Source organism: Equus asinus, chromosome 9, assembly GCF_041296235.1.
Source record: "Equus asinus isolate D_3611 breed Donkey chromosome 9, EquAss-T2T_v2, whole genome shotgun sequence".
Classification (NCBI taxonomy): domain Eukaryota; kingdom Metazoa; phylum Chordata; class Mammalia; order Perissodactyla; family Equidae; genus Equus; species Equus asinus.
Window position 1 is genome coordinate 91149160 of NC_091798.1, and position 27901 is coordinate 91177060.

A 27901-nucleotide genomic window follows, 5' to 3' on the forward strand; every position below is an offset into this window, starting at 1 on the left:
GTAAAAATATTAGTAGTTATTTCTGCATATTGATGCTATCAGCTTTTATTTTCCTTACTTATTTTTCTTATCCATCTGTAGTCAACCTGCATTGTTTATGCTTACAAAGGAAAAGTTTTTAAAGTGGTTTAAGACTCGCACGGCAGAAAGACACAAACTCAGGAATTTTTTTTTTCTGAGCCACCTTAATCAATTGAAAACTCTGAAAGTCTATTTGAATGAATTTTGAGCTCAAACAACACAAAAACACTCCTGATGATAAAGCAGGAGAAGTAATCCTGCTCAACACCAGTGGCAGGTCTTTCTCCCCCAAACCCCTCTTGTCAAAAGCCATTCATTTTTTCTGAAGGAAAAACCCAGCTAAGGCGTCAGCATTCCAAAGAGAGAGGGAGCAACTGGGCCTTCTTATCTTTTCGATGCAGCATCTGTGGCCCAAACTCACACATCAACTTTTCCTTTTTTTTCCCATTCCTTTCTGTTCCATTCAATTCCTTTCCTCTTTTTACCTTTCTTTCTTGTTTTTTGATCAGCCAAAAGGGGTGCTGGCTTCATTCTTTGTGCCAAAACTCTGTTTTGTTTTTGTTTTTTTAACTGCAAAGAAATGAAGTGTTATGATTTAAGAGATAGAGAATGACCAAAGGGATTTCCTGTCCCTTTTTTCAGCGCCAAGCAATACCCAGTGAGGATCATGTTTTTGTCCTCTGCTTAAAGGTGAAAATCCCCCATTATCTCCATCTACCCAGTAACAGTAATGAGAAGGTTACATCATATAAAGTTCTAAGCCCACTACAGGTGGGCATGGCTTTGCTAATTATGGGGCAGTTATATAGCTGTTTCTTTCCTCCACTGGATGGTACTGTATCTGAGAATGGGTGTCTGTCCTTGGGAGGTGTGTGTGCGTGTGTGTGTGCTGTTGCATGCATTTGCCATCCCAGAGTCACCCAATGGACACTCAAAAGAATGCAGGAGCAGGTCCACAGCGCCCACAGGTAGGAGATCTTGAATAATCTACAGGGTCACTCACTGCTCATACGATGGGGCCCCTTCGCCTGCCATGTGATTCTGGGCTGGATAATTCAGAATTAGGAAAATCACAGCTGGGTGCCACGATCATGAGTTGTCCCTAACAGTGGTGTGTGGGATTTCCCAAGAGGGGCTGGAGATTCGAACTGTGGAGGTTTGAAGAAGATGCTTCCCTGGGAAGCCCAGGCTTGAGATTTGAGCAAGGTGAGGACACGGTGGGGCCTCATGAAGGGCTTCATTCTGAGACTTTTTTCTTCAGGCAGTAGGAGTAGTCATATTTTTTCACACGCTTTTAAATACTTTCCTGCATACCTTTTAATGAGAGTGATTTCCCTCACTCATTGTACTGATTTCCTATGGTTGCCATAAAAAAAGTACCACAAACTGGGCAGCTTCAAACACTCGAAATTTATCATCTCACAGTTCAGGAGGCTAGAAGTCCGAAGTCAAGTTATCATCACGGCCACGCCCTGTCTAAAGGCTCCAGGGGAGAATCCTTCCTTGTCTTCCCAGATTCTGGCGGGTGCTGGTGATCTTTGGCATTCCTTGGCTTGTAACTGCGTCTCCAATCTCTGCCCCCATTGTCGCATGGTCTTCTCCTCTCTGTGTCTTCTCTGAGTACCTGTGTGTCCTTTCCTGGTCTAAGGACATTGAGGGCTCATCCTAAATTAGCGTGACCTCGTCTTAACTAATTACAACTGCAAAGATTCTGTTCCAAATAAAGTCCCATTCTGAGTAGACTTTGGGGGGACACTGTTCAACCCGCTACACTCATGAAAAGATTTTCCACTCAGTGTGGTGGTCATGGAGGGAAGTAAAAGAGAGAACCAAGAGGGGAAGTGAGAGCTGCACTGGCCTCCTAACCTAGTGATGGGAGGTGTCTTGTCAGGCGTCAGATGGGACAGCAAGTCCACGGGTCTTCTAGGCCACAACCGAAAGTGAAGTGAGCAGGCCTGTGGAGAGTGGAGAGCGGCAGGCAGGTGAGGTCAAGAAGATGCCTCAGAGAGGGCGGGAGACAACCCTCTTGTCTTCCCCCAAGTGAGGCCTTATCCACAAACAGAACACAAGTTGCTGGAAGAGACGTTGTGTGCCCTTCTCATTTCTCCATCTATAGTCAAAAGCCACAGAAGCGTAACGATTAATGAGGAGTTTCAAACAATTCAGAATAGAAGCTTTTGTGTGCGGTGTGAGTTGCAGCTGCTGATGCGCAGAGATAGCAGAGAAGGTGGCTCTCCTTAGAGAAAGCACATCAGATGTTTGGTTATAAATAGCCAGAAAATGTACTTAACAAGACACTAGATCGATCAGGAAATAATTGTTTGCTGGAAATGGCAGTCTTTTCCGTGGGTAATTAAGATGGTGTCACTTGATACCTACTCCAGGGAGAATCGCCCTTCCAGGCAGTGTCATTAACCTGGCGTCATGGCAACAGGCTGGTCGTGGGTTTTCCCTCTGGAGCTTTCTTTTATTAATGTGGCTGCTGTTCACAAGTTACAGCTTGCTCCTTCCATTGTGTTGCTCCAAACACAAGTGACAAGGTGGAAAGAAAGTGAGGTAGATTTTATAATTAAGCATAAGCCTTCAAGAAAAGCAAAAACAAATAAACCAACCATCAGCTTCCTGCTTTGAGAGGTAATCCTCCTCCATACAGGTCTGTACACCCTCGTGGTTCACGGACTGGGACGTCAGCATCAGCCGGGAGCTGTTAGAAACGCAGAACCCCAGCTCCCACCCCCGAATCAGAATCTGACCTTCGATGAGAGCCCTGTGAGACTCATGTTCACGTTACAGTTTAGGAAGCATGGCCAAATAGAGAGTTCCCTTTAAATAATAACACCACCAGCAGCTGCCAACAAGTTTCTCTTCTGGGGCACCACTTTTTCTCATCAGCCTTGGCAACCTGATAAGACTTCCCAAAAAAGTGGGAAATGGTCACTGTTCTCTGCAGTCAGAGGAAGGCCTGGCAATTTAAGCTAAGTTTATCTTAAGAAAATGCCTCCAGGCTGTGCCAGGTATTGGGCCCACTGGTTTCTCTCGTGCGCTGTCTAGTTTGGGAGACCTATCTCTCTGTCTCTGAGCTCCCCCATCAGCTCAGAGACTCCAGTCTGGAATCAGCCACCACGTTCCAGCAGAACCAAATGGAGGCGGCTTTTGTTCTAGAAATACTGCTTGGAAACTCTGCCAAATGCAAGCTCAAAATCAAACTTTGTCTCTTCTAGCCAGAACACAGGGTCATGCTGTTGCTTCTTATTCATCACAGCAATGAATTTCTTGTCCAAACCTTGACCTGAGGAACATTATGAAAGCATGTAGATAGCCCAAACACCAAGTCTGAAGGACTTTACTTCATCCTCCAGACATATGATATACCACAAGCCATGTATTGCAATTATAGTGGAATGAAAATGGGAAATGACCCACATGCTTCTATTAAAAAGCAAATAATAAAAGCAAACCCATTGAATTATCTCAGTATTTTTTCCCAGACTTTGGACTTTTTTATTTGGGTGGAGGGAGGATGGAGCAGGATGGGTTGTAATGGAAGAGGAGAGACAGGACTGTGAAACTGGTAGAATGAAAGAACGATTGACAATTCGGAAGGAGATGTGTCCTTGTTGCCATGACGTCACCTTGACTAAGGCATGTGACTGTTTTCCCATCACGGATGAGCAGCTGTGTGACCTTGGGTAAGTGTCTTAACCTCTTTCTTCCTCAGTTCCTTAATTTGTAAAATGAGGGTAATAATACTACCAACCTCTTTGGGTTGTTGTAAGATTAAATGAGATAATATATGTAAACCACTTTACAATGCTTAGTATATAATAAACACTGAACAAATGTTAGATTTATCATTGTATAGAGATGAGGTCAATTCTGGGGCTAAAAGAATGTGCTAGGGCAAAAACTTGAGTATCAATTAAAATCTATATACATAAAGAACTGAAATGTGGAATTGAGGTACTTTACTGGATTATTTAAGAATAAAAAACACACAACTAGAAGGACTCACAACTAAAATATACAACTACGTACTGGGGAGATCTTGGGAGAAAAAGCAGGGGAAAAAAAAAAATAAAAAACAAAACAAAATGACTATAAGGGGAATTAGCAGACCGATCAAGCCCAGGAGAGTGTCTTAGTTCGTTCAGGCTGCTATAACAAAATATCATAAACTGGGCAACTTAGAAACAACAAACATTTGTTTCTCACAGTTCTGTAAGCTGGGAAGTCCAAGATCAGGACACCGGCCGATTCAGCATCTGATGAGGCCCCATTCCCACACGGCCATCTTTTCTCTGTACCTCACGTGGCTGAAGTGGCAGAGGTGCCTCTTTGATATGAGCACTAATTCCAGTCACCTCTCAAAGTACTAGACTAGACTAGTACTAGACTAGTACTAGGACTAGAATTGGCCATCCCAAGACATGTCTCTTTGGCATGAGGATTATTTCGGGCTGGTTACTTTTAAAAACTGCAAACATGAGAGAAACTCTGAGAAGTAGAAGTTACCCTTTGTTAGGAGACATTTACATTGTAAAGGAAATCTCCATCTGTAAAGATGTCTCCCTCTCTGTACCAGGAAGAAGGGGGATGACCTTGTCTCTAGCAACTCTTATCAGTGCAGAAGGCAAGGACTTAAGTCTGTGCCTTACTGTAGTTTACTGCGCTTTTCTGGTAATCTCCCATAACTGACTCCCCCATACATCCTCCTTTGTCTTTAGCTGAGGATGGTATTTAAGGTGAGAACGTCCACCATGTTAGCGAGTTGCTCAGTTGTCCTGAGCCTCTCCCATGCATACATGTTATAAAGCTTTGTTTGATTTTCTCCTATTATTCTGTCTCAGGTGAATTTAATTTGTTGTCCAGCCAGAAGGACCCAGAGCGAGTAGAGGAAATGTCTTCCTCCCCTACAGTACCATCACATTAGGGGTTAGGATGCCACATATGAATTGAGGGGGACACAAACATTTGGTCCATAGCATAGGGGTTACCCTGAATTACTAAGTTTGTTCACCTACATTCACTTAATACGAGCGAGTGGTTCTTCACAGCATCTTTATGGATATTACCTTCTGAGACAGTAATTTTCAAGAGAACTATTTAAAAAATCTGCAAAGTATCTGAGAATATTCATCTTTTATGGGGAGGAGAAACTGAACGCCTGACATCCAGGGGCCCTCTGCCATGCCTGTCCGTCATCTCATTCTGTCCTTCCTGCCTCCTCACTTCTTTCAGAACTGATTTTCTCAGCTGGTCCAGTCTACTGTTGAGCCCATTCTCTGAGCTTTATATTTTACTGATTCTTTTCTTCATTTCTTAAATTTATTACATTTTTAAAAAAAGGAATCTTCTGAGGTTTTTTTTCCCCATAATGTTCTGTTCCTGTCTTGTTACATAGTTACATGCCAGATGCTTCTGCAGTCCTGGATAGAGCACGTTTTATCAATGACCTGAGGAAACACCTTGTTCATTCATGCATGAGGAAGTGCTTTCCAATTAAAGACACTGCTTCGAAGGAGACTTTGGAACTGGTTTCATGGGGAAGAAATGAAGGAAGCTAAAAGCCTTTCACTTGAGATTTGACAATAGCCAGGAAACCTTTGTTAATCATGAATGTTAAGTGATAACATTTAATTAGCGTGGGTTATAAATAGAATATTGCTCTGAACTGACGTATGCACAATCTTAAGTTTCTGTGTAACTGTTGGCTGTTCTTTCTGCAGTTTCTCCTAAAAATGAGACAATGACATCTCTCAACCATTGTTATTTTGGACTTTCTTTTCAGAGATAGTTTCTCTGGGTGAGAACTGGGTTTTATTTTGGCCCTTGCGGTCTTCAGCACCTGGTTCTCAGGTAAGCGGACTGAGGCGATGTGGGGAAGGTGCTAAGGAATCTGTTGGCATCCGTTCCTTTGCCCTTTTGTGCCCTGGGTATGAAAGCCAGTCTGCTTGTGACCAGGAGGTCACACAGGACTATGTGGAGAGAGAAAAGACATCATCCCCTCAGACCCCTCAGTGGTAAACAGGGAATTTAGCAACACCTTTGCTTTGCACATTATGTCTGGCTATAAGGGAAAGATTTTTCAGGAAAAAAAAAAGTTAGTTCATAGTATTTAGCGTGTTAGTCTGGGTTCTCCAGAAAAACAGAACCAATAGAATGTTCTCTCTTCCTCAGGGACCTCTGTCTTTTTTCTCTTAAGACCTTCAACTGATTGGATGAGGCCCACCCATATCATGGAGGATAACCTACTTTACTCAAAGTCTACTGATTTAAATGTTAATCTCATGTAAAGAATGCCTTCACAGCTACATCCTGACGAGCACTTGACCAAATATCAGGGTACAATGGCCTTGCCAAGTTCACCAAGTAAAATTAGCCATCACATTTGGCCATCCTGAGAGTTGGAATTGGGATTAATTTGTTATAATATCCTCAGTCATGAATGCCTTAAATCGCTTTGAATGGTGTGTTTTGGTAAAGGAATAAGGACCAGAAAGCTTTCACTGTCACTGCTATGCTGGCAGAAACCCTCTGTGAAAGCAGCCCGTGGAGCAGTGATAAAGTGGATGCGTGCTGAGGTCAGAGGCTGGAGTCTCCTCCAGGCTTTGCTGCTTCTTGAGTGGTTCGAGGCCACTTCCTTCTATTTCTCTCTGCTTCCGTTTCTCCACCTACAAGATGGAGACAGGTTAAAGTGTCCCAACTCATGGGAAGTTTGTGGAACAGTACAAGGACCATGGTAAGTGTTCAATAAATACTAGCTTTGATTCTTACTTAAATTAACAATAAAGCCAAACATTTTCTTAATGTTTGTCCATCTTGGAGAGAGGTTTTTTGGTTTATTTGTTTTCTTTTTAAACCTGTAGGCTTACAGAAAGTTCCACCAGCCTCACCCCTCCCTGCCTTTACCCTGGGACTGGCGTTTCAGTGTCCCTTAAGGGGCACTCAGTGTGAGCAAGTTGTTTTTCACTAGGAAGGCAGGAGAGGGAAGAACTGTAGAGGCTCTTGTTAATAAGCCCAGACACGGTGGGTGGAAGATTGGCTTCGCTGGGCGGATCGCAAGGTGGAGCGACCATTTTATGAACCTTGCAAATGGACCACCTCATTTTCATGAACTGATGAGAAAATGCTGTAGTGGTAAGGCCAATATATATATAAATATTCTCTCTCTATATATTCTATATAGATATAGATTCTATATAGATATACACACACACACACACAACAATTTGATGTCACAAAAACAATCAGCTATTTTCTTTTCACCAAATAAATTCTTATCACTTAGAAGAGCCACCTCTTACTTCCTTTACATAGCACACCTCTTTACAGCATTTAAGATGAAACTATATTACCAAAGCCTTGACTGATAAACAACTTTTCCGGGAAAACGACACTCATATTTATAGCCTATATAAATTTATATTTATATAGGTGCCATGTGCCTAGAATGGTGCTTGGCACTCGTGAAAGCTCTCACATTAAAGGAGTAGGTGCTCCTGTTTATACCTTACACGTGAGGAAGCTGATGCTGAGAGAGGTGCAGTGACTTGCTCAAGGACACACGGGGGGTTAGTAGTCGAATCAGAACTCAACCTCATGTCTGGTTCCAATCTCTGGCTTCCTCCCTCTCCATTATGATGCCTGTACTCACAGGATTAGATCTTATTTCTAAAGCTGTATCTCTGGTCCCATCCATCCTACACAGGCAAGATTGCATTCCGAGCTGGTCCTAGGCAATACTGGGGAAGTGTACAGAGTTTGTCTTTGACCACACCCCCACCTCCATAGCAAGCTCTGTTTGCTTACCCCTGCAAACTCTCAGCCAGCCAGTGGTGTCATTAGTTCCTTGCTGGCTTTCCTGATAGCCTCGATGGGGCGTTCATCTGAGTCTGTCTCCCTCTCAGCTTCTCACTCTCTTAATTTCACCTACCACACTCTGCTTTATTCAGAGCTTACCTGCCAATTCTATGTCACATTATAATGATTAGCAATACTGTATATGGCCAAATTAATTACTGATTTGCAAGTTACTTCACTAACTAGTTACCTCCGTATGGTTTGACTCTTTTAAAACAGTAAAGGACTCATGAATTACTTGCTTAATTAAAAATACATCTTAAAGAACGAAAGGAAAAGGATTTTAAGGGGGCAAATTTTGGTGATATTTTCAGTCCAGTGGATGTTTTGCTGTCCTTCAAATCACACCACATAGGCAGCCATCGACCTTGTTCGTGCGTTTGGCTGACTTGATTCCTTCTGAACCATTAATAGCACAGGACACATTTTTCTTGTATACTTTAGAAACCTGGGGAAGGGAAGGAAGTCATCAGGGAGGAGTCCATCTTCTTACTAGGAAACCCCAATGTCTGATAATCCATCTGGTTACAAAGATCGCGGTTCTGTCTAACTCATCCGGCTATACATCCTAGCATTGAAATTGTCTCCTTAAAACACAGACACTCCTCGTTTTCAATTTGTCAGCCGCAGAAAGATCGAGCACACTATTGCTACCAACAACAGCTTTGCTGTTGGAGACCCTTGTTTTCACGGTGTTTTCGGACCCTCGAATCAAGCCTTCTTTCCCTCTCCCACGTTTCCTTGCTCACATCTCAGCTGCTTCTTTGAACAGTTTCTCTTAACACATGAAGAAAAACTTTTAAATGCAAAGAGAAAAATGGATGGCAATCATTAAAAATGACCTGTCAGAACCGAGGCCTTTCGATCTGCTTATTTGGACAAACAAAGGTGTTTCTCTCTCCTGAAATTCTGCGCTGACGGATGAGAGCGGATTCAGATAGACCTCCTCGTGATTGCCCTGTCACCGGAGCCCAGCCGTAACTCTCTGTCAGCTGTTGAGCACTTAAACAAAATGCCCAAAAGTAAATCCTGCCCGTGAAAGCTTTATTTTTCTTTCATGAAGATTCTACTTTGCAGGCAAACTCTGGCAATGTTTCTTCCCTATTAAAATTGCAAGAAAGGAAAGTTTGAAGTTGGGAGACATCTGGAAGAAGCTTTGTCACAAAAGTTTGTATGTGTCAAATGTATTTCCTCCCTGAGGAAAAACTACATAGCGGGCCAGAAAAACTCACGTAGTAAAAGGCAAAACAAAATAGTTCAATATGAAAGCAGAAACATTAAGTTGTTATTATCAACTTACTTTGCAGCCAAATTAACCAATGAATATTTTTAATATTGAAGAGAGGGCAGCCCACTTTGAGAAGACTGGTATAAAACGTGGTTTTATCCATTTTTTATTCCTAGAGCAGGGATTCTTATCCTGAAAGCTTGCCTGGGTCTTCAGGGCTCTGCGAACTCTCAGAAATGTGGGGGTGTTCTTGCATATATGGGCTTTTTGGGGGGGGAGATGATCTATTGTCCATCAGATTTTCCAAGGAGTCTAATCTAAGAATCCCTATTACTAGAAGATTCCTTAAGGAATATGGAAAAGCTGGATATAATGATAGCAGTTCAAGCCTCCGTTCATGAGATCGAAGATGTGCATTTGAGAAATTTCTCTCTGGAAGACAATCAGATCAGGCCTGGCTGGGTAAATGCAGCAAAACCAGACAGGAAAATTAGAGAATAGCTGAGAAGTGGATTCAGACACGTCCATTGTATGAACTACAGTAACACTCAATGCTATGCCAAAATCGTCATCATTCTCATCACCTCAGAAGCTTAAGAAAATAAAAGTTTACTTCTCGTTCACACAAGGTCCAGTTCCTGGTCCATAGGCAGCCTTCCCTGTGGCCATTCAGGGACCCAGGATCCTAGTACCCTATGGCTCTGTCTCCTTGTGTGGCCTTGGAGTCCTAGAGGAACCTCAGTATCTTGCCAGTAGACAGGAGAAAAGAAAGAAGGTATGGAAGATCACATGAGGGTTGGACATCGTTTCTACCCACATTCCTCCAGTCAAACTTCAGTCACATAACCAAACTGTAAGGGAGGTTGGAAAAAGTGGTCTAGCTGCCTCCTCAGGAGGTAGAAGAAATGACTTTTGGGGCACACGTAGCATTTCTGCCCTGACAGTACTAGCAAGAGGTTGGGGATGATGACATGCTGCTTCAGACACTGGGAGGAAGTCCACTGTCATAGGCGGACCAGTGTCCGTATTCCACAGACCATAGGCCGGAAGACCGTGGCGGAAGAGGCAGGCGTACAGGAGGTAGAAAAGTGTCCAGAGGCTGTGGTGGGTACAGTGACATAAAACCTATGAGTAAAATGGCTCAGCAGTTCAGACATGGAGGCAGGAGGAATTTGGGAATCCAGTGATCAGTGGTAGAGCCTGAGTCGCCTGCTAGTATTTGGAAGACCCAGAGTTAGGAGTGAGGATGAGTGTAGGATCAGGAAGAGAGTCAAGACACGCTCTTTATGAGGTGACTCCTTTGTGACCAGCATGCTGGACAAGAGCTGTTCAAATGCCTCCTGTCTGAGGCCAGGATTTGTCCTGGGGCAGCATGGAGCCCACAGATAGGGCTCAGCTGTATGGAATGAAGACTCAGTCACAGATCTCCAAAGAACAAGTCATGGACAGCCCACAGGAGTAGCTGTCCTCTCAGAGGATGTACGCTACTGTGCAGTATGAGCTTTGAAGTAAAACATCACAGATGAATGACCGCAGAGTGGCAGTGTTGGAGGGAACCCTAGGAGCTACAGTCCCACCCATTTTAGGGCAGAGACCGATAGCTTGCAAAATAGCCCTTAGGAATAAAGGCAGGTTGTCCTAACTTCCACGGTAAAATACGCGCCCTCTTACCTCAGCCCATTTTCTCCATTCAGCATGAGGGGATCATGAGTGTTAAAATCTAGAAACTTCAGACAATGATATAAGTGACCATGTTATTTAGGTTGTGAGAGGGTCTGTGAAAAAGATAAAAGGGTTCAACTTTATAGAATTTATTTTCTATGAAATAAGGAATCCAACATCTCATATAACTAATGGGGAATCATACATCCATCCATTCAGCCAATTCTTCATTCATCCAAGCATTCATTCATACATACATACATCCATTCACACATTTATTCATTCATCCCAGCATTCATTCATCCATCCATCCATTCAGGCATTTATTCATTCATTTGCCAAAGTCCACTCATTTCAAAATACCTACAGAGCCAAAATTTGTGCTAAATCCTGGGTAATTTTATCACTTTCAATCAGTAGTTTTCTTTCTGCCTGGTTTTCAGATTTTGTTAACAAGCTCGGTGTATGGGATTCCAGTAAACTCCATTATAAAACAAAGTTTATATTAAATATGTTTTCAGAATCATAATCAGGCCATTAACTATGGCACAGTTTGCAGCTTCCATCCACTAATACACACTAAAGAGTTCATTTAGGAGTATTCCCTTTGTTGCCCAGGACCTCAGTTTTTGCCCCAGTGTCTTTTACAGACCACATGCTTCATCTCAAACCAAACGTGGATAAAGCTCAGTCAACAGTAAACTGCCTTCGGTACCAAAGAAGTACTCAGATTTCTGCACATTGCGGTCCATGAGAGTTGTACGGTCTTTGCTGTCCTTATTGAACAGTACACCCACTGTGACAAAGACATGTATTCTGGTTTCTTGGGCGACAGTAGGAGAGGGATTCTTGCATCCTGCTTCCCTGTCAGGACCAGTCCGTTAGCGATGTTTGTACAAACACTGCAACGCTCCCCGGTGCTCTAAATAATTCTCCCTCGGTGGCCCAGAGTCCTACTCGTGCTAAGAAGTCTAAAATGATTTAGTTCAGCATTTGGCTCTGTACCACATGAGAACATTACTTGCTGATGGTGCTAAGGAGGGGACTACTCGGGAAAACAAAGCACAATGTCAAGGTGCCAAGCTTCTGAATATATTTATTCATGTTTGTATTTGTGGATGGAAAATTTTTTCCATGCTATAAAGTTTTGTTAAAAACAAGTTGTTACAAATACTAAATAGTAGCTACAACTATTATCAATTGTAAACAGAATAATAAGCAAAAAATAAACAAACAGATGCAACTACTTTGGTATACACAGACATTCGATCATTTTCCGTTATGAAACTGATATGACTGTCACCATTTTTATTTCTTTGTAGTATTTTCCCTTGAGACAATTTTTTTTATTGCACACAGCTTTGCACTTGTCTTACCAATTCAGATTTGTAGCATACCAAAGAATTACAGAAAAATGTTTTTCTACCAAAGGGGGTCTTATTTCCTGCTATGTGGTCATTTATATATTATAAGTGAAAAAGAAGCAAGGTACAAAAATTCATGTGTGTGTGTGTGACATATGCTCAAGGCAGGGATACTGACTGGCTTTTAACTAGCTGGTCATCAAAATCATATATAACAGCCGTTAAAAACTCACTTTGCTAGCAGCATGGAAATCATGGCATTGGTTATGCAAAGACTAGATAGACAAACAGAATTCCGGGATACTGTTTCCATTTGGGTTTTCCAGTTCGTATGGCTCCAGCTGGCGGTACTCGAAAGTCACACGATTGATGTGTTTTCCGCTGGAGACCATGCGCACCACTGTGTTGTCACAGCCAATTTTCATTTGTGCTATAATTCAGGCAAAAAGTAAAAGTTTCGCAGCAGGTTAGAAACCACACATTTCTGTCAGTGAGATCATTTAAACACAAAGAAAGCGAGGGCATGTCTCTTCCTCTCACATCCTCCAGCCATGCATCTGCCCTCAGGTGAAACGTTCTTGTTTTCATTTTCATTATGATAGATAACCAATTGTAGAAGAGGAAACTGAACTCAGCCTTTCTCTTCCTGTGCAAGAACACTGTAGGCAAATAAAACTGGCTGGAAAGAGGCAGGAAGATGCCTCCTTGCCCTTTTCTTGTTCTACCTGCAAGGCATTGGCGGTAAAGCCAGGTGAGGGCGAGCCGTCTGTCCACGCAGCACCCGTTTCTAGCTGTGTTCTCAGTGGGGGCAGTACCGCCCCCTAGGGACAGGTGGGGAATTTGCAGGGACAGGTTTTGGTTGTCATAACATCTGACGGTGCAAGTGGCCTGTGGCAGGCAGAGCTAGAGGATGGAATGGACTCCTGGACATTCATATAGACCAAAACATCACCTGTTCGTTATTTTCTGAGCCTAGATAATGATTCTGCTTTACATATAAACAAAAAATCATTTGCATGGTTTAGATATGCACTGAATATACTCCTTTCTGTTCCATCGTTCACCTGCACCTTTTCTCTCTCATTCTTTCTCTGCTTCTTACTTGGAATGGCTTTTGACAGCTTTGCGTCTCTTAAATCCAGTCTCATTCATTATCGGAACAAGCATCTAGTGCTGACGTGCCTGAGCAGTTAGATACCGAAACTCGTTTTTACTAAAAATTACTTTTCTTTTGTTTTTCCAGCCTCCAGCTGGTTCCCGAGGAAAGATTTATCTGCCGGCAGTAATCCGTTCTGCTGTTTTAATTTTCTCAACTTTTCCACCACTTTGTCTCTGTAAGGCCTAAATTCTGAGAAACGCTAGCATTAACCTTATAGAACAGGCACTTCACCAACATGCACCTAGGTTTAAAGGAAGTGAAACAGCCAGACAGAGTTAGTGAGGTAAAAGTTAATTTGGAGACATAACAAATACAAACCCTATAATTATTTTAATATAAGCACCAGGGAGTCCAGCTTTTATGAGGAGGGCCAAGCTTAATTTTCTTTAAATCATTCGGATGGTCTTCTTTTTCTGATCTTACTCTGAACTTCAATGTACATAACACGTCCTCTTTCCTTTAGCTGCTGTGCGTATTGTTTATTAACTATTTTGACATAATTCCTAATAAAATCCAATTGAAAGGGCAGGGTCCTTAATGGTTCTTCATTGTCTGAATAGCGTAGGAGGCGCTCATGGAAACATGGTGAATAAGAGAAAAAAAGGAAGTCTAAAAGGAAGCAGTGAGTCATATAATTCAAGCCTTCAAATTATCTTAAGACTGGTTTCAATTATCTAGATAATTTAGGCAAAAGTGGTTTTTTGGCCCAAGTCTCACCTTTTCCCAAATTCAAGTCCTATAATTCAAGCACCCAAATTACCCTGGCTTCAATTCTCTAAACTTTAAGGCATGAGTGTTCTTTAGTCCTTACCTAATCCTCTTACCCAGCTCAAATACTTCTCCCCACAGGTGCCCTCCGTTAGGACCCGGGACCTCAGAGAGCACGTGCAGAAGGCCAGAGAAGGCACATGCACTGACAGTCCAAACCAGGGCTCCAGCGTCAAGTAGCATAAAAGAATCCCTGAATTTTCAGCAAAGTGAGTTTTTAGAAACCTGTTGCCTAGGGGCCGGTCCCCTGGCTGAGTGGTTAAGTTTGCATGCTCCGCTGTGGCGGCCCAGGGTTTCACAGGTTCGGATCCTGGGCGGGGACATGGCACCGCTCATCAGGCCATGCTGGGGCAGCATCCCACATGCCACAACTAGAAGGACCCACAACTAAAAATACACAACTATGTAGCGGGGGGCTGTGGGGAGAAAGAGGAAAAATAAAATCTTTAAAAAAAAAAAAAACAAAAAGAAGTGTGTTGCCTTTGTCTTGATTAGAAAGCTTGCCTTGGGCCCAGTCCTCCTCAAATCTCATCTGAAACTTCTTATACAGGTGTATCTGGGCTCAGCGGACTGCATATCAGGCCTCGGCGTTTACCTGTACATTTAAATTCCAGCTCAGAGATGTTTTGCTTATTAAGCACCCAGTATTAGCTCAGGGAGAGAGAATACTGGTGGGCAGACCCGTTTTAATTAGAACAGGTAACAGCAGATCAAAAGGATGTCTGATTTGCAGCTTCGTTACCTGGTTGGTTAGTGACCTGTGGGGAGGAGAGGAAGGGGCTACCTAAGAAATCGCCATGAGATTAGAGGCTGTGCTTCTTCCTCTTCTGTTTTATCTTTGTCTCTAAAGATAATCTCTGATTCCTGCCTCTGAAGGACAGGTACGAGAGTGACCTTTATGGAAATATTTTACGTAATCCTTTCCCTCCTGCCTTGGGCTTCATTAATTAATTTGGTCATGAGGTGAGTAGTTTCCACCCACCCTCACCCCACCTGAGCATAATCAGAGGGAAAATCCTCACGGATCCCCAGCAGAGAAGATCCGGTTCTGCTTGGCATGTTGTGAGCTAAACTGGTCTTTTATCACAGGCGACCACTTGTAGATTTCAGAATTTCCTTCTGTGTGTGTGTCTGTGTGTGTGTGTGTGTTTTAAGGAAGGTTAGCCCTAAACTAACATCTGCTGCCAATCCTCCTCTTTTTGCTGAGGAAGACTGGCCCTGAGCTAACATCTGTGCCCGTCTTCCTCTACTTTATATGTGGGACGCCTGCCACAGCATGGCTGGACAAGCGGTGCCACGTCTGCACCTGGGATTCGAACCAGTGAACCCTGGGCCACCGAAGTGGAAAGTGCAAACTTAACCGCTGCACCACCGGGCTGGCCCCTCCTTCTGTTTTTGTAGTGGCCTTTCAGAAGCTGGCTTTGCTGCTAGAAGTTGGAGACATTCAGCAATTCTGAGAATTCCTAATAAAGTGTATCACTTTTTAATTTATTTACTACCAGTAATACACACATATATACATATACATGGGAAAAGTTGTTTAAGGATATGACTTCATTATTTTACTGTTACTAATCGATGAAACATCTACTATTTGAACCATAGTTTTCACTTAGTAAGCAAGCTCTTTAATCGCTCGAGGATGCAAGCAGGGACCTTCAAGAGGGTGGAGAAAGCACAGAATAAAAAAGCTTGTCTTTTTCATGGTTTTACTTAGGGCCACCCTTAAACAGGCATCCTTGTTACTTCCTAGGTTTCTCTCCCAGCGTCGGGCATTGTGGAGACGCATCCTTGACGCTGCGCCTAGACTCACAGGGAAAATCCTCACACTGGCTCAAAATGCAAAGTTAAAGTTTTTTTTGGTAGAACTTGCCTTCCCATGTATAAAAAAATTTGAGTTGTTTTATTTAAGGAAATAATCCAGATAGTCACATAATGATCAAAAAAACCTCTCACCAGGGCCACGAAAGGGATAGCAGAGATCGGCTAAAGGCATCATCTTTGAAGGGTCCAGTCCTGTTCCTCCCAGCAGCTCCACAAAGTCTCCTTTGCCCCCGCAGCGTGCTGAGGGTTTCTACAGGAAGAAAGCAGCAAACAAAGATATATTTAAACCGATCACGGAAGTCAAGCCATTTGACCAACGGCAGGTTGGTGAATGCACTCCCTCAGCCCTAGACATCGTGGCAGGGCCATTTAATTTAACATCCAGGACTCCGGAAATTGAAAGACTTCTAGAAGAGCAAAAAATGCAAAGGATTGCTTTTCTAAATCAGTTGAGTAATCATTTTTTCAAATGTATGTGCACGGTTTTTAAAAATTTTTATAAGCTCAAGGACTGGAATGATGAAATGGGAATCTGTAAACGCCATATAAGACGTATGAAAATTGAATCCGAAAATGCTGTGCTTTTTAAATCATTTGGACATACAGGCTGAATTATTTGAATTTCTTAATGCATGCAGTCAGAGTATTTATAAATAGGGCTTTCACATCAGTTTTTCCTTCAACTCATCTCTTTTCCTCTTCCTTATAAAGGACTTTTTATGCAGTTGGGACAATCTTTATCATTTCTACTGATAAAGATTTAGATTAGTTATAAGAATATTGAAGAAAGAAGAGAATCCTAATTTGGGGCTCAAGTTAGCTAGAGTTATCACCATCACTCTCCTTCCAACTAAAGCAAGTTCATTCCAAGCTATTTAAAACAAGAATTCCTTCTGACTCTGTGATCCACCGTAACCACCCATTTCTGCTTCCCTTCACCCTTCCCGCACTGTCTCATCCACAGCAATCCTTGTGCCTCTCTTTCCCACACAAACAAAGCAGCTTCTCTCACTCCCAAGTGCCACCCTTCTCCTGTGATCAGGGCTGGCCTCACGGGCAGGGCCCCTGTGTCCACAGGGCCCACACTTACAAGGGCCTGGTGCTTGGTTTAATGCTCTGCTGTCACCGTCTTGAAATTCTTAATAAGTTTTAAATAAGCACCCCCCCCTTTTCCTTTTGCACTGACCCCCACACATTCTATAACAGGTTTGCCTGTGACCCTTGCCTTCACTGAGGCATACTCATCAAGAGACCCCACGTAGTGTGGCACGGTGCTCAGAAGTTAACCAGACAGACCCTGCCACATCAGGACCAAAATGTAAAACAGAGAACTCTAAACACACACTTACATAAACACACACACTCAAACACTTGGAAGACTTGAAATGCAACTGGAACTAAACCACAAATTAGAAAGTATTGTAATAGCAACCATTTGACTAATGAAAGGAAGAACCTGGGCACATATATTTTAAAGCACCTACTATGTGCTGGGTTCTATGTTGAGGTGATTTACACATCATTTCATCACATGATGAAACAGAGGGTTAATTAGCCCACGGTGTACAGGGCCCATGTTCTCAATAAAGAGTTGAATAAGCCATTTAGGGGCGAAGGAAAAAAACTTGTAATTGCCTTTCCCCTGAGGAGAGGATGTCCAGGGGGAGCATCTCTTAAGACAAAACTTTCCACTTGGTTCTTTAGGTTCCAAATTTCAGCGGGAGGTGGTGAAGGGAAAAGGCAGGCTGAGGAGAGAGAAATGGAAATGAAGAGGATGGGAAGAAGTAGAAGCTGAAATGAGGGGAACAAAACATAGAAACAAGGAAGGTGGGTGCACCTGTTCCTCGGCGTTCAATGACCTCTCTCCTCTTCCCAACCCTCTCAGCTGTTAGCAGAAGCGACAATGGCAGAAGCTGACTTATGGAAGGACATCTCTGGGGTTCAGCTCCTCAGCAGCGGTCCCCTAGGTTTCTTCGTTGAGGCTCTGCCTCCCTGGACTCCGCCTGGATGAGCGTCTCTTGCCTAGACTATGTCAGTGGCCCTAGGTGCTCTCCTTGCACCACTGTGGCCCCTACAGCCCGTTCACCACATGGAAGCCAATTTAAGTCAGATCATGTTGCCTCCCTCCTGCAGCCCTTCAGTGGTCCCCCACTTCACTTAGAATAAACTCAGACTCCTTGGGGCTGGCCGGGCGGCGCAGCGGTTAAGTGCGCATGTTCCACTTCGGCCACCTGGGGTCCACTGGTTCGGATCCTGGGTGCGGACATGGCACCGCTTGTCAAGCCATGCTGTGGCAGGCGTCCCACATATAAAGTAGAGGAAGATGGGCACAGATGTTAGCCCAGGGCCAGTCTTCCTCAGCAAAAAGAGGAGGATTGGCAGCAGATGTTAGCTCAGAGCTAATCTTGCTCAAAAAACAAAAACAAAAAAACTCCTTAATACAGCCTGCCAGGCTCTCCACACCGGGCCCTGCCCATCTCCCTGATGCTGTCTCATCCCACTCCCCCTCTCCTTTGCCTTCTCTCCATTTCTGGAACCCAAGTCCATTCTTGCCTCTACAATACTTTTCCCTGTGTTCCTGGCTCCTCTTGTGGCTGCTGGCTCCTCTTGTGGCTGCTGGCTCCTTCTTATCTACCACTCAAGTCTCATTTTAAATGTCTCCTTCCCAGAAGGTTTCTTCCCTGACCACCTTATCTCAGGTAACTCCCCAGCCCACCCCACCCCATCCATCCCCAGCCGCTGCCTATCACAGCACCCAGTTTCTGTAGGGCACTCACCACTGTTGGAAATATATTAAGTATTTGCCTGTCTCCTCCCACTAGAATGTAGGTTCCATGAGAGCCGGATGTGTTTTGTTCCTTGCTCATTTCTGGCATCCAGAATAGTGCCTTGCACATGGTAAGTGCTCAAAAAAATTTTGTAAAAGAATAGATGCCTGGAACACTGCAGTCTTTAAATTTTTTCAGGGGAAACGCCAGGATTGCTCCTCATAGGGAAGAATAACTAAAAAGCACAGACTTCCCAATCTCCTAGCACTCTGTCATCTCCTATTTTACACATCGAGAGTGACATACAAACAATCGCAAGCCAATAAGCCTACGCCAAAGACACCCACTTATCCTGGTCTTATCAAAGGATTATCCTTCCACAGAGCTCCAGCTGAAAAGAATAGGCACCAGCCCACGAATTTAGGGTTTAAAGGAAATTCTCGGTCCTGGTCCTAGTTATTTGGTTTTCACTGAAATCTGTCTGATTAGGAACTATAATGGTCTCTGATGCCAGCAAATGCATGAGTTCTCCTGACGTGGGCATATGCGGGGATAAACGGAAATGAGAGTGACTCAGGGAAGAAGCTACCAGTGCCAGTGAGTGTGGTCAAGCTCAGCATTGATGGTAAAGTCCATACAGAAGTTCACGGGAGAACAGGTGGATGGGGAGTCTCAGCCAGTAGTTTGTTGCAAAATGTACTGAATTAAATGTAATGCAAAAAACTTCAAAACTTTACTGTACTTTGCAATATAAAAATCCAATTTTGTATTTTATGCTACGCTTAGCATTCCTTCCCAACACAGTTCTGTCAATGAGATACTTCCTTCATGTCAAAAGAAAATTCCAATAATCAGAAAAACAGCTGTGTCGATGACTCACGCTAGGTTCTGCTGGGAGGGAATTTTCGTGAAAGAGGCAAGTACAAGAGAGTTCAATTGTAATTACATGCCACAACTTTACCAACTGAAAACATTTCTTACATCACAAGAAAAGTATTCAAGTCGTCAGCAGGGGCACCTGAGTATGCAATTTACAGCAGAGCGGAAGTGGCAGCCGGTTGAGTGAAAGCCGTGAGGGCGGGCTCGTGGGTCTGAGACTTCAGAGTCCACCGAAGACCCCACCACTCCAATTTGCTAATGTCCACCTTCGAGACTAGGGAATGAACCGGAAGCCAGTAAGCCACTCACCTTTAACTGCAGACCGTTTAGGTGTCCCAGGGTGAGGTCGGATATTTTGATCGCCACAGGATAAATTATGGAGAAACTGCAGTTTCGGTGTTGATGCGGAACTACCAGGGTGAACCTTCCGTTTGGGGTCTGGGAAATGACGTTGCAGGCTTTGTAGAAAAACAAAATCACATTTTCACTACATGGCAAGCTGGGTTTTTATAGAGATTTATTCTATCCTTATTTTAGGCTCCTACTCATGGTCTAGGGCCTTGTGGCCCAGAAGAGAGTACACATCACTGAGGCAATCTGGAGACGGGAAGGAGTTGGGGAATGAAAATCATCGGCGACGTCTGACATTGTCAGGAGGCCCTGGGCTGCGAGGGGGCTTCTAATCTTAATCTCAGAGGGTCTCCTTGTTTACAACGATCACAAGACATTGATTAATAACTAAACAAACAATATTAGCTGGTAGAAGCTCTAGGAACACTTCAGTTAACTAGGGTCCTAGTTCAAGCTGGAAGTCTGGAAGAATCAAGGCTTAAAGGTGAGTCCAGAACTCAAACCTTGCCTGTCTGAACTTATTGGATTTGGAGCCATAATGTTACTTTTTAAGTAATAAAATAAGTAAATAATAAAACAGTGCCAAAAGAGGCTGAGGAAAAAATAGAAAGAAACCAGGCTTATGTCTGATAAATATTTGCTGGGTGTTAGGTGGTAAGTTGACTAAAAGATAAATTTTACGTTTAATTTTACTCCCAAGAATTTCTGAAATTTGTTTTTTATTTCAAGTTTAGACTTACAGTGAATTTACTCTTCTAGCTGTGAAATGAGAAGCATCAGAGTCTCTGCTTTTTTTTTTGCCAATCATGGGACAAAAGTTTCTGATTGATCAGAATGGGTCAAAACTACCTCCTGCCTCCTTTCCATATTTTTAATTATACTTAATTTCAAAAAAGAACTGAAACTCCTTGATGATTCTGGAAGGTTTTCAATTTCGAACAAAACGAAATACAGGAGAAATATTTAACTTTGTCCTCTCGGATTATTCTGCTCCAGTCCCCAGACACAGCCTTGTGGTGGAGGGGGGCTTTCCTTCAGAAATTCTTTGTTTTTTAAAATGAAAATTGGAAGATCAGTCAGTATATTATTCTTTGGCACCTTAGGCCCCATTCTTCAACCACATGAAGTGTTAATATTAATACTATTGTATGCAACCAAAAATGAATGATATGTTCTCTTTTCCTGGTGTTTTAAAAAGATTTTTCTCCTAAGGAGGGAAAAAGTAAGCAGATGAATGAACTAATTTTGATTAAGATAACATGTTTTAGGCCTGAGCTGTTCACTTGACAGCATCTATGTGTGTTTCCATTGGAAATGAACTAAATTAGAGTGGTGGCCTCAGAATCAGAGGGCAATGCTAAGGTCTTCTGGTCCAAACCTCCACTCAGGGCGTGAAATCCGCCTGCCACATCCCAGATATGCAGCCTTTCATCGTTGCCTGAATATCTCTAGGAATGCAACTTGCTATCTGATCCCTCGGCTTATCCCAGATCAATGGAATGACTGCGAGGGATTAAAGTTTGTCACTGAATGCATTGTAGTACCCTAGCAGATCAGAATAAGACTTTGGAGAAAAAATAGAATTCTACCCGCCATAAATTAGTATCCTACCTAGCCTGGGAAATAAATTAAAAACTCTGATTTGATTTTCATAACAATGAATAGGAAATATCCTTTAGGTCATTTCTAATTACAAAACAATGTCCATTCATTCTTCACGTTTCTTAAGTCTGTACAATGATGCTACCTTTGAAAAGCAGATTCAACCCTCCTCCAAGTCCTGCCTTCCGGCTGAGGAGAGAGGGAGTCCACTTACGAAAGAGGTTGGGATCTGTCTTTATGGTTAATGTGAATCCATTTCCTGGTTCATGGACCCGGAAGAAGATCATGGCCACATTCTGGGAGGATCTGATGCTCCTTCTGCTTAGACCACTGTCACAGAAATCTATGTACCGCTCAGTCGTCGGGAGAGGATGATCCTGTGAACTGGGGAACTTCTCCCCCTTGAGGATCCACCCATCAAATACCTTCCAACAAAAAACACAGACATAGTGAAAGATCTCCTCCATGGCCTGCTGAAGGCACAGGTGTGTTGAAAAGGGGGAAGTAGTTCCCCAGCAATGGGCCTCCAGCCATAAGTGAGGAAGTGACAGCCTTCATGCCCCTGCCCGCTGGCTCTCCATTTGTGTCTATTTTTACAGTGAGGGCCATTTGCAAGTAATAGTATTAACTAATTATTGCTTTTTCCCCTTTATAAACCTTAAAGTTTCCAAAGTAAATCATCTTTCTTATACTTTATAATTTCAGCCACCTTGGTAAATGAAACTACAGACAATACACATTTTTATCTTGGTCACATTTTCCACACATCCCACCTTCCACAAAAGTGTAATCTGGATTTCAGTTGCTCTCCTTCCACCACTCACTGAAACGTGGACAAAATATCTCAAAAGTAGACAGCAAAGAAAAAACTGGAGCGGCAACTTTATCTACCCACCGATGGTTATATAGGCCCGTTTTCCTCATTTTTTTACTCTTATGGATCAAAATAACAACCAATTCAACACTCAGATGATAAAGGCTGGTACGCCACTTAAGACTTTTTTCTTGGCTTGTTAAAGTTTGCAGTTAGACAAAAGGTCAGAGTCCTCTCACTTTACCCTCAAAATCACCACAGGTCTCCAATTTAATGAGCCCAACCCAGTTCACATTAGCAAAATTCCCAGCCACCCAGCTGCAAATTGCTGCAGCAGACCAGTTCTCCTCCAACGTGTTTGACAGCTTCCCAAACAATTCCACTTTGGAGGTTTCAATCCCAGTCATTTTAACTGGACCAGAGACCTCCATCAGCCATCACTAGCCGTCCTGTTACACTTAGGAAACCACTGGGAGAGGGGAGGTTGTGAAGCTGGGGGGCTTGTCCTCCCCTCCCACCTGCCTCAGACTGGATTCCCTCTCAGCACCCCTCCCAGCAGTCAGTGCCCCACTGCTCCGAAATCGGGTCGCCCAGGCATCAAAGACAGTCTCCGCGAGCCTGGAACAGCTTCACGGAGAGAGGGACCAGCAGGAGCGAGGCGGGCTCGGATCTCTAACCAGGACTGGCCGGCACGGTGGACCTGAGCGCTGGCGCTGGTTAGTTTGTAGCATTTTCCATGCGCCCTAGATCACAACACAGCGTTTTTCCGCGCGTGTTCAAGTCTTTGGAAGCGCCCGGGATCAAAAGCGAACTGAAGGGAGCTAAAATCACTGCAACTTCCAAGCCATCGGCCCTTCCGGGAGTGGGGCGAGGTTGGCGCCGCGTGGGGGTCCCAGAGCGCGCCTGTCCCACTCGGGCACCAGCAGAGTGTCTAACTGAGAGGGTCGCCGGCTCCCCACGCTCAGCGGCCCGTCTCTGGGCGCAGCGCCCGGCCCATGCCCGCTCCCGTGCCCCGCGGCTGGGGCTGCGCGCGGCGAGGCGCCTCACCTGCAGGAAGTCCCCGCCCTGACAGTCGATGGAGACCAGGTCGTAGTGGATGGTGATGAACTCCTCGGGCTCGCCGATGAAGAAGGCGGCGCAGTGCAGCTGCGGCCGGTCGGCGGTGAAGGTGAACTGGCCCTGGAGGCTCAGCATGTCCAGGCACCCTGGGGGAGGCCAGCGGGGAAGGGGTCCCGGGCGGCAGCCCCCCTCCGCGCGCCCCACTCCCAGGTCTGCAGCGCCCGTGCCCGGACTCCCAGCCCCGGCTGCGCCGTCCCCCGCGCCCCGGGGCGCGTCACCCCATCTCGCCCCAGCGCGCCTCCTCGGACCGAGCCCTAGCGATGGGAATCGCGCCCCCGGCCGTCCTGGCCAGCCCCTCGCCGCCGATGCCCCGGAGCCTCCCGCCTCGGCGCGGAGCCGACCTCCCCACCGCCCGGCTGCCGGTGGCCGCGAGCCGGGCGCCCGACTCACGCAGAGCGCGCCGGTAGAGCGGCTCCCCCGCCAGCTCCCGCTTCAGGCTGGCGCTGAGGAGCAGGAAGGGGTCGTGGTGCGCCGCTTCCCGCAGCTGGCAAGGAAAATGGGTCAGTTGGGAAAAGCGCGAGGGGTGAGAAAGGGGACCAGGAGCGGGGCACCCTCCCTGCCCCACAGCAAAGAGAATAGAGTGATGGAACCAATGTCTCCCGGGTCCGGAGAAGATGGGAAAGTCTTAGATCCTTTCGGTCAGACTAGGGTATCCCCAGGGGCCAGAGGGAAGGAGGAAGAGGCAGAGAGGAAGACCAGTCCAGGGGAAACCGGGGAAGACGGGCGCAAAGGATAGGGAAGAAAGACCTAACCCAACGACAGCTGAGCGCAGAGGCAGCCTGCGCAGCCCCCAAGGTTGGACACTCAAGCACGGAAGGTGTGGTGCGTCAGTCCGGGGTCGCTCACCTCTGGGTACCGGCTGTCCCCTCTTAGAGCCATCAGGAAGATCAGAATGAAGTGACACTGAAGTTTGAAGGATGGAGACATGCTGGCCTGGCCCCTGCAGCTGGTGTGCTCTGCTCCCGAGGTCTCGGGTTTGGCTTCCCACGCCTTCGCCCAGGCTGAGCTGGAAGCTGGTAGGGTCCCCTTGCCGGGTCTCTTTTATAGAGCGGTGAGGAGGGGAGGCTCTGCCCCTTCACTGATCTGAGCTCAGTAACCATGGGTTACCCTGTCTCAGTGACAAAGTGCGTGGTGATGACGAGGGTCCCGCTCTCAACCGCAAATTTCCAGAGTGGTCCAGCATTATTCACCGAGAATGATTTCAGGCGCTTACAACTTAGTCAACCAAAGTGTTGGAGAAAGAAGGAGGCAGGGATAAAGAATAAGGGAGGGCATTTTACTTGACCTGTCAAATGCTGAGTTATCTTCTCCGGTGGATATTCAGGGAATTTTTGGTTTTGCAAAGCAGTGACAAAGTTACATACATACATAAAATACCCAAACACATATGACCTTATCATGCAAGCCTGTCGCATAACCTTGGATGGAATCATACTGGAAATTGTCAGAGAACAAAGTATTCATGCAATTGCTCAGGGCTCTCAGGAAGAAACGTGGGGCGTTTACAGCTCCAAAGAGAGGCTAAACAGAAGCCAAGTCTGACTTCGCAGAATATTGCAGTAAAGCAACTCAAGCTTGGTTTCTGTCCCTTAGTCTGTGCTTTATCCTGCTCCACATTCTTGTAAGCATTTCCTTAATGGGAAGCTAACTCTGGCATCTGTGGACTTCTAGATTTTAGGAGAGCTCTGTCACTTAGCCTGAATGTATACATGATGGACACATTCCTGGGCCAGCAACTGCAGCCATGACCTTGGTATCTGCCTGAACCACTGAGAGGTGAAGTCATTCCATTTCACGCCTTCAAATACCTCAATTACTTTAATATTCCGGTAGAGAGAACCGCTGAGAAGCGTTATCATAACGGCTCATCAGCAAGCCTACAGGACTAAACAAATGACTTCGAGATCCAGAAATAAGTTAAGTATAAGCTTATCTTTGCTGAATTGTTTCCCCTTTATGTCCAAAATTGTGGGAAATATGGGGATACTCCACACATGCTTTCCCAGCCCTTTCCAATCCACGCCCTAAGCAAGGCGACCTCAAATCCTGAAATCCTCACATCGTTTTACCTCTGCCTCATGGAAAACCCAGTCCTACCCACAGCTTTCTTTGCTTAATAATTTTAATAAATTATTACAAATAATGAGACCATAATACCGAGCAAATTGTTATGTTTTTAGTTTATAAATACTCAGAATTAAGCAGTAATTTGCCTAGTGGGGTCAGAACTTGATGTTTTCATATTTTAGACAATTTAGAGCCCTGAAGGGGCCGCCTCTTAGTTGTTTAACCAGGAGGCCTTCCTACCATAATACAACTTCGTAAACAGTCCTCAGACCAGAGAGCCTGAGGGGAAGGGAACCAAAAGTCATGAACACTGGCCACCAGGTCCTTCTCCCCATCCCGGGACCATTCAGACGTCTGAATTTTAGAGAGAGTATAAAGAAACCTGAGGGGAATAAAAGAGGAGAAAGATAAATTTTCTAATGCCAACTTGCTTGGCCTCACACATGCCAGGCCATCTTGAGGTCTGTCTCCACCCCTGTTTGTGCCTGGAGGGATCCTCAGGCACACTCATCCTGCATGCCGTGGGCCCATTCTCCTTTCCCACCAACCCATCCCGAGCCTTGGGCTGCTTCAAGATTCAGCCCAGCACTCAGCTTGGAGACCCCTGTTTATCCCACTTTGGCGGTCTGGTCTTATTAGCATCCCTGTGGAGACATTCTTCTCCATCCCGGCCCTTCACACACACAAACACACACACACACACACACAAATAAACACACGAACAACGATGATGTTTCCAAGGTGCATTCATACTGCTCCCTCCCCAGGAACCACTCACTCACAAGAAGAGCTGGGATGAATGAGGGCAAACGTAACACAGATGGGGCCATCCTATTTTACATAGCAATCCACATATTTTAGCATCTGGATGAACTTTATTCCCACATATCCTATGTGGGGAAATTAATGTGTAATTTTTACCAGCTTGGCAAATATCTACTAAGCAAGAGGAAACTGTGTTGTTTTTGTTTTTAATTAAGAGTAACCAAAGGATGAAAAATAGAACCTGTGGGGAAAGCTAAGAAGATAAAACTGGAGGACAAAGAAAAGTCAAGGAGCCACTCTCTATGAGCAAAAGTATTAAAAACGCGTGGAAGCAGTGGAAGAGTAATTTGGATTAGACAGAAGAAAAAGTTTCTGGACAATAAGTAGGTCTCTGTCTGAGGATGGAAGATAAATTGTTTTCATGGACTGATTTAATCGTACAAGCAACTAGCTTAATATTTGAAAGCTATTTGTTCAACAAAATTGACTGGTTATTTTGAAATACATTCTTAGTCAACTCAGAGTCCCCAGGCGTGCTGGTTGGAAATCATCTGTATGTTCACCTCCATTCTCGGCACACATTTTAGTTTCTCTCCACGTTTTTCAGGATAACCTCTCCAATGCTGATGTTAATACAGTCCCAGATCGGCGTTTTTCAGGTCTTAAACTGTTGTTAGGCAGGATTAAGACATTTTTTTTGTTAGGTAGGATTAAGACATTTTTTCTTTGACAACGTCCCAGAGCAAACTGCCACCTGTGTTAGTCCTGAAGGTCAAGGTGGCCACACAGTATGGATCCATATTCAATCCATGCATGTGGGGTCGGGGTTGAGTTGTGCTGAGCCTGAAGAGGTGCACACAGACTACTTTTAAGTAGCATCAGAGGTCACTCAGTAGTCACCCACCTGGCTTATGACGTGATTGTGACAGCCACGTGTAAGCTTACCGAGTTTGCCACGGCTTAAGCACTGAGATGTCAGAAGCAACAAAGGGGACTACATAATCCCAAGTCTCTTTGTGTTCTAGGGGCAGTCCCACGCCCCCCTTAAGTATTCCCTGCCTGTAGGAGTAAACTCTTTCTTTCGTTAATCGCATCAACAGAGAACACTACCGATTCATGCTTTAGAAGGACTTCTTTTCCCCTTTCCTGACTGACATGCTGAAATGTTGGGAAATGGGATGTGTGATTGAGTTCTTTAAGAAATAAATAAAGATAACTGAATAAAACTCATTGTAGTTAGCCAACGACAAACTAATTTTCAGTTGCTTTCAAGATGACTTGCTGTTTGAATGAATTTGGCTACTTTTTAATGCAACCATTTTTGATAGATGACATTTTTCATATGTGATGAAATCAGGAGGGAAGAAACTCAGCAAATACACTCGGGGAACTAGAATAAACCAGACTTTGAATGAAATCCTCAGATGTCAGTGGTTTTCAACCCAAATACGTTATCTTCTTTTTGCTCTAGTTAAGACGCCCAGCAGTCAGTGGAGACTGGGACTTTTGGGGGTTGCAAGTGACTGATACTAAATTTGAACTTAAGAGAAAAGGGGATTATTATCAGAATACAGGGGCATCTTGTAGAATGCATGGGTGGAGAAAGAGGGAGCAGGGTTGCAATGTCACTTCCAGTCTCTCTGTCTCAGG

The 27901-nt window shown here is 44.5% G+C and overlaps 1 protein-coding gene across 1 annotated transcript; it reads right to left on the reverse strand.

Moving 5' to 3' along the window:
- Positions 1-11847: 11847 nt before the first annotated feature.
- On the reverse strand, positions 11848-24634 carry CRHBP (corticotropin releasing hormone binding protein). Its single transcript, XM_014830136.3, has 7 exons — positions 24266-24634; positions 23810-23903; positions 23348-23505; positions 21701-21911; positions 19843-19991; positions 16019-16136; positions 11848-12565 (listed from the first exon to the last, which is right to left on the reverse strand). The coding sequence occupies exons 1-7, from the start codon at positions 24344-24346 to the stop codon at positions 12411-12413; spliced, it is 966 nt and encodes a 321-aa protein (XP_014685622.3). The 5' UTR covers positions 24347-24634; the 3' UTR covers positions 11848-12410.
- Between the last annotated feature and the right edge of the window lie 3267 nt (positions 24635-27901).

What these genes read in the sequence shown, in the direction of transcription:
- CRHBP (XM_014830136.3), bottom strand. Translation starts at nt 24,346, where the DNA reads ATGTCTCCATCCTTCAAACTTCAGTGTCACTTCATTCTGATCTTCCTG. An exon ending in GGGACAGCCGGTACCCAGAG is followed by an intron (nt 23,904 to 24,265) that starts GTGAGCGACCCC and finishes TTTCCTTGCCAG; the next exon opens with CTGCGGGAAGCGGCGCACCA. An exon ending in AGGGCGGGGACTTCCTGCAG is followed by an intron (nt 21,912 to 23,347) that starts GTGAGGCGCCTC and finishes TTTTGTTGGAAG; the next exon opens with GTATTTGATGGGTGGATCCT.